Source organism: Bombina bombina, chromosome 4 (genome assembly GCF_027579735.1).
Source record: "Bombina bombina isolate aBomBom1 chromosome 4, aBomBom1.pri, whole genome shotgun sequence".
Taxonomy (NCBI): domain Eukaryota; kingdom Metazoa; phylum Chordata; class Amphibia; order Anura; family Bombinatoridae; genus Bombina; species Bombina bombina.
The window spans coordinates 457,789,731-457,796,124 of record NC_069502.1 but is presented as its reverse complement, the minus strand read 5'-3'; the positions used below and the strand labels follow the sequence as shown (position 1 = coordinate 457,796,124).

The 6,394-nt window shown below is 35.8% G+C and overlaps 1 protein-coding gene across 2 annotated transcripts in view; it reads left to right on the top strand.

Moving 5' to 3' along the window:
* The window catches only part of CAPN10 (calpain 10), an 81,114-nt gene that overhangs the window by 48,960 nt on the left and 25,760 nt on the right, over nt 1-6,394 (top strand). For both annotated transcript variants that reach the window (XM_053710316.1, XM_053710317.1), the window contains exons 5-9: nt 689-873; nt 1,044-1,185; nt 1,289-1,455; nt 1,670-1,929; nt 2,878-3,080. In XM_053710316.1, the coding sequence (XP_053566291.1) occupies nt 689-873; nt 1,044-1,185; nt 1,289-1,455; nt 1,670-1,929; nt 2,878-3,080 (957 nt within the window). The remainder of the gene's footprint in view (nt 1-688; nt 874-1,043; nt 1,186-1,288; nt 1,456-1,669; nt 1,930-2,877; nt 3,081-6,394) is intronic.

The window sequence follows — 6,394 nt, the reverse complement described above, 5'->3', positions numbered from 1 at the left end:
ATGTGCAGCCTACTAGGACCTCTGTCAGCAAAAGAGGGGAATCCCTCAGTGACAGTCCCCCGGATTGACTTTTCTTAGCACTTCCGCCTATTTAGTATTTGCCATTTCTGCTTACAATAACCATATTTGCGCTCAGCAGCTCCTGTCCTAGATAACAAAGTATAGCTGATGTAGCTGAGTGTTGAGGGTGAAAGTGAGCTGAACATGCAGCATAACAAGGTAGTGCTTAGCTCCTGACTGTTAAGTGTGTATCTCCTTTCTTCTGAGGGATTCCCCTCTTTGCCGACAGCGCATTCTACACTGAGCAACTAGGATCTGTCGACAGAAGAGGGAATTGCCTCAGTGACAGGCCCCCGGATTGATTTTCTTAGCATCACTGCTATTTGGTACTATTGCTCCTGTCATCCAAACTATTTCACACACTTTGGCTTAGCACAACTTTGGGCACAGCAAGTGGTATGTCCCATGGTGTGAATTTTTGATGAGAGAGCAGAATGTGGAATGTCTTCTAATGTACGAGGTAAAGGAAGTGATTTTTATCTCATGGTCATACAGAATGCTGCATTTTGTATGCTGCAAATCCATGGAAGACTATAAGCAGAATCCATAAGTATTTGTTTAGGATGCTGGAAATGTAAGTCACTTTTGTTCTCAGAAATGCTTTCAATCATGGTTCTGCTTTTTACAGGTTACATGGCTGCTATGAGGCTTTATGGGCTGGGCAGGTGTCTGATGCTCTGGTGGATCTAACTGGGGGACTTGTCCAGCGGTGGCCCCTGGGAGAAGAGCAGGATAAAGAAGAAATATTTAATAAAATGTTGGAACTTAAGGATCTAAGCGCAATGAGTTGCTCAGTACTTCACTGCAGAGAAGGTCACTTATTCACATAAACTGTTTATTTCTGCTCTCCATTCTTCATTGTATCTTCATTGTCAGAGACACTATCAGATGCCCACTTTCTTTATCTTTTTCAGCCTTATTTCTTCATCCACTCCACATTTTTCCTTGCTTTATCAGAAGTTATCTTTATCATTTTTACACAGGAGCTAGGGACTTGGGAGAATTTCATGCATTCACAATTACAGAGATCAAACGTGTTTCTTCAAAGGATAATCTAGAACTGGTGCTGCTTCGTGTGCATAATCCCTGGGGACGGACCTGCTGGGAGGGTTCCTGGGGAAAAGGGTGAGCAACACATTTGGACATCAGAAGTAGTGGGCGACAAATACTTGTTGTTTAATAGTTCCCACAATGCATTTAATTTTTACTTCTCATCCTCTTTTCCTAGAGGTAACGGATGGACTAGACTTAATCCTGCAGACAGCTCTCAACTGCAGAATATAATACAGGAGGGAGAATTCTGGGTGGAAAAGACAGAATTTTTGAGGGAGTTTGATGAGGTAACCGCCGCATTTCCAATTGGTGAAAATGGACACATACAGAGCATCTGGACAGGTGAGTGTAGCATACAGGATGTAACATCTAGAATTCAGAGTTCAGCTATGGCATACCTAAATAAAAATATGAACTATCCCTATTGTATTCTTTATCTTTCCTGTACTAAATTAAAGATATCCAGTATATTGTAGGAATGCTCTACCAGCTTGTCAATACATATTTATTTTGTTATTTTTTATTAAAGTTGTATCTCTTTGTTACATCCTGAAAGGGCAGTCATTGCTCCACACACAGCAAATCCATGGCTCCTGGATCAAAGGTTGGAATGCTGGTGGCTCCAGAAACAATGAAAGTTTTCCTAATAATCCGAAGTTCTGGCTGCGGGTGAGAACGCAGTGTGAGGTTTGTCTTTTACTGATGCAGAGGCCTCGGAACGGTGAAAGAACCACTAATCATTTGCACGGCATCCAGATGAAAGATGGAACCCAAACCAGATCTGTATCTTGCGCTGTTGGCCTCCATGTCTGGAAGGTAACTCTATCTGAGATCAAAGGGGGGAAAAGGATTTGACCTTCTTTCTTCGGGCCTATGTTCCAAGGATCGTCATAATAGCATTATGTTGTAAAGGCATCTGCATTGCAAACCAAAAGTGCAGGTGAAATGTTCTAAAGGCATAGTATGCTTGTTTGAATTTAGTCTTGCATAGTGGCATTTTAGGACACTTCACTGTCTGATGCAAAGGTTCTCTGCCAGTGGCAGAATGATTAATACTACAGCGTTGTCATGTGTAGCAAGGGTTTAATGTAAATGTCTCCCTTTAGACAGTGCGGAATTACAATACAATTTACATGTGTGAACTGAAACTCTAGTTTGCATTCACACTAAGTTCTTTACTATGGGAACTTATTTTACAGTGTGGAGCAATTGTAGCAGCTCAGTTTTTTCAATGTTAAAAAGCTTGTAAGTTTTTGAAAAGTTGTATTATAAAAGGGAAAACTGTGTTCGCTTTCATCTGTGGGATATTAAAACACAGAACACTCCGAAATGCAAAACCATTTTTTTTTACTAATTTTTAACTAATTTACAGTTTAATGTGTGTGTGTATATATGTATATATATATGTGTGTGTGTATATATATATGTATTAAAATTATGGGGGGAGATAAAAAACTGAAATTAAAATCCAAACATCCAACCAGGAAAATGATACAACAAAAACAACAACCAAGTTTTAACAATTACAAGAATTTGAACATTGGAGTTCATAAGCTTATGAAATTCAAAAACCAAGCGGCATGATAAATATTGCAATTTCAAGGATAACTTTGGAACAGAGTCACTATGTAGCAGTTCCCACTTGCTTATAGCGTGAACGCTTTACAATGCAATATATTTGATAACTATTCCTCACTTATGAAATATAGAAATATGTTTAATAGTGTTGAACTTTCTGTCCATGTGTATATTTTCAACTGACAGGTGGAGAAGAGACGTTTTAACCTGCAAAAGACTCTTTTGTCAGCTCCAGTGGTGGGAACTTCATCTCATTCTTATGACCGGCAGCTCTACCTGCATTGCGAACTGTCACCTGGGTATCATCTGGTGGTTTCCAGCACCTTCATCAGGGATACAGAAGGGGACTTTCTACTGCGTATTCTGTCCACAGGCAACATTACACTTAAGTGAGCCCATTCAGCAGTAGCATTCCCATTGTTTGCTTTTACGTTTCACTCTTGCCCTATAGCCATAGCTTGGCTATTTCTGTAGGAAATCTGGGACAGGATGTTACTGCTGTCCCATTCTATTGTGAACTTTTTATATTACTTTACAGAGTCTTAGCCCACAAATCATGTAGAATGCTATTTCTTTCAGTGCAAATAGACTCACTAAACCATAGACTGTAATTTTGCAGGGATCTTTTTTTAGTCACTAAATACTTTACAATGGACCTCTTTATCCTGTAATATGTTCTTATATTGTATTTATACGGCCGCTAGTAAGTAATTAATTTTTGAACGATAGATAAATTCTGTATCTCTCTCCAGGTTAACAGACAGTGATATATGGAAAAAAAAAATCCTTTTTAATTGTTTTTATCATAGTATCTTGTAGATACATTCTACCTTTTTATATTTAGTTAAGTTAAGTTTCATATTTATAAAACTACAAAGCACAATAATTAAACAGCGCTAGCTGCCAGGGGTGATTCAAAATTGCTATGATGTAACAAAATAAACACCAAAAGGATAAATAACAATAAAAATTAGAATAAAAATTAATATTTAATGAAAGCAATAAATAAATATAATATAAAAAATAATATAAAAAAATATAGATTAACGTGTGTTAGTTTGGAATCACTAATTATTATTATACAAATTCCTAAAGATCAGACAAGGAGCAAAAAACACAATAGGTGCAAATAAGTACAACTGTGTAATGATTATTATATACGAGACCTGTTGCTGCAAAAATGACCGAAGGTGTCCTGCGTGCCTCCTGAAGTAAAGTAGAATCCCAAATCTCTGAAACAGATAAGCGCAAACAGACTCAAGTGTAGGTAGATACAACAAACACACCCCACTCTCTGAATTGTACTTACAAAATTGTAATTTATTCAGGCGGTTTGTTAAAATAACATATGATCTCCACGGCAGTTAAAACATAAATCTTTGCAAATGAACATGAAAGTTTCTGAGCCAAAAGTGTCCGTTTTGAGTTAATGTCCGTTGTAGTGACTTCAAATCAAAAAAAAAACGCTTGTATTAGAGAGCGTCAATGTAGAAGCCGGTAACGTCACTGGAACAAAGTACGGATCCTCATGTAGTCCAAAAGCCTCAACGCGTTTCAACCGCCACCGTGCGGTCTTTCTCAAGAGGTAAAAGTTCATGTCCCTTCTCACAGTGCAGGTTATTATATAGCCATCAAGCTTATTTTATTGGATGGAGAAAGGTCTCTTTATATAACTAGCCTGCCTGCTGTGTTTGTTGTGGGAAGCAAGCTAGAGTTACGATGCATATTAAATAAGTGGCACATATTATAATAATACGATTAAAAACATAACTATGCTAAAATACTATAAAATGGTATATAAATTATACTACAACAAAATAAGTTAATAAACCAAATGATGTCATTACTAAACTACAATAAACTAGATTTTCACAAGCATATTTTGCCAATTGTCGAAAAAATGTTGAAGGATAGTACAAAATAAAAGACAAAGAAAGAACAAAGTTATTATAACAAAAATCTATTAAAAACACAAATATTTAAATTTTATACTATTGAAAACATATATAATAATGTACTGTTAAACATATAATTACTAAATTTTACCGAAAAATGTAAAATAATAGACCGCAAAAAAAACCTATCACTAATAGATTCAAAAACCAATGTATTTTCACAAATGTTTGTATAGCCATTAATAGTACGGTGTATATTGTGCATAGATCAAAATCTAAACCAATGTATAAGGGAACAGCCATTGTATCCTATCTACTCTATATTGATTATTACTATTAGCACCCATAAGTTATGCCATTAAAATACATAATAATACTGATTTGAAAACATTTAAGTATTATACTACTTAAATGTTATTTGGATACTATTTAAATATTCTGGACATAAAAATATTCATATTCAAATTAATCAAATCATGTAATTTAAAATATATATTAAAAATACTAAAAATCTCAAAAATATTTAAAATGTCCAAAATATACATAATAAAAATATATCATTAATAAATAAATTGATTAATTAATTCTTTGTCACATACATATATAAATATACATACACAAATGTATAAATAAAGGGAGATGTGCACACATATAAACATACATGTGTATATAAGTACACCTATCCCAAAAATTCTCTGAAACACTGTACACTAAAGGACCTTATCCTAAACTAAAAGCTATAAATAGGAAAACTTACATGAAGGCTGCTAAATCTAAATCAACATTGAGACCACCTGGACACAGACAGTTCAACTTCTGTATCCAGAATGTCTCACGTTTACGTAATGTAAGTAATCTGTTAGGGATGGAGGGGGGAATCCAGTCAATGACCTGTACCTTGAGTGTTCGGGGGTCTCCACCATGAGTGTCTCTAAAGTGAAGGGGAACACTGTGCTTATCCATCTCATTTATAATATTATTGAGATGTTCTGACACTCTACGTCTGATCTTCCTTTTCGTGCGGCCCACATACATAAGGCCACACCCACACGTTAATAAATATACAACATGAGTAAAATCGCAAGTGCAACGGCATTGAATCTTAAAGTTACGAGATTTATCACTATTTGTGAAGTTGGGATCTTTATTTACATATTTGCACATACTGCAGTTTTGTTTACCACATTTATATGTGCCTTCCTTCAAACTTAGCCAATTACTCTTATTCAATGTTGTTTTATTTCCTTTCACTGTTTTTAATTTACTAGGGGCTAACAGATTTCTCAAGTTTCTACCCTTCCTAAAGGTGATTAGTGGATGTTCTGATAATGATGGTGCTAGCATACTATCTGATTTTAGTATGCCCCAATGTTTCCTAAAGGCCTCCTTGACAATCATATGGCCTTCATTATAGGTAGTTATGAATCGGATGGAATCCTGGTCCTGTGCATTTTGTTTATGGAGTCTACCTGTCGAACTCATGTGATCTGTTCTTAACAGTGAATCCCTAGTACGCCCCGTGGCCTTAATTCTAGATTCATTGATTTTGACGGGATCATATCCTTTAACTAAAAACTTGTTCGCCATAATGTCTGCTTCTTTATTGAAGTCGCTAATAGAGCTACAATTTCTTCTCAATCTAAGAAACTGGCTGTAAGGGATGTTATCTTTCCAATGGCGTTGATGGGCACTCTTATAATCAATGAAACTGTTTCTTTCGGTGGGTTTCCTATAGTTGGTAACTGCTGTTTTGTTGTCACTATTTACAAAAAGTCGCAGGTCAAGAAATTCAATTTCAGTACGAGAAT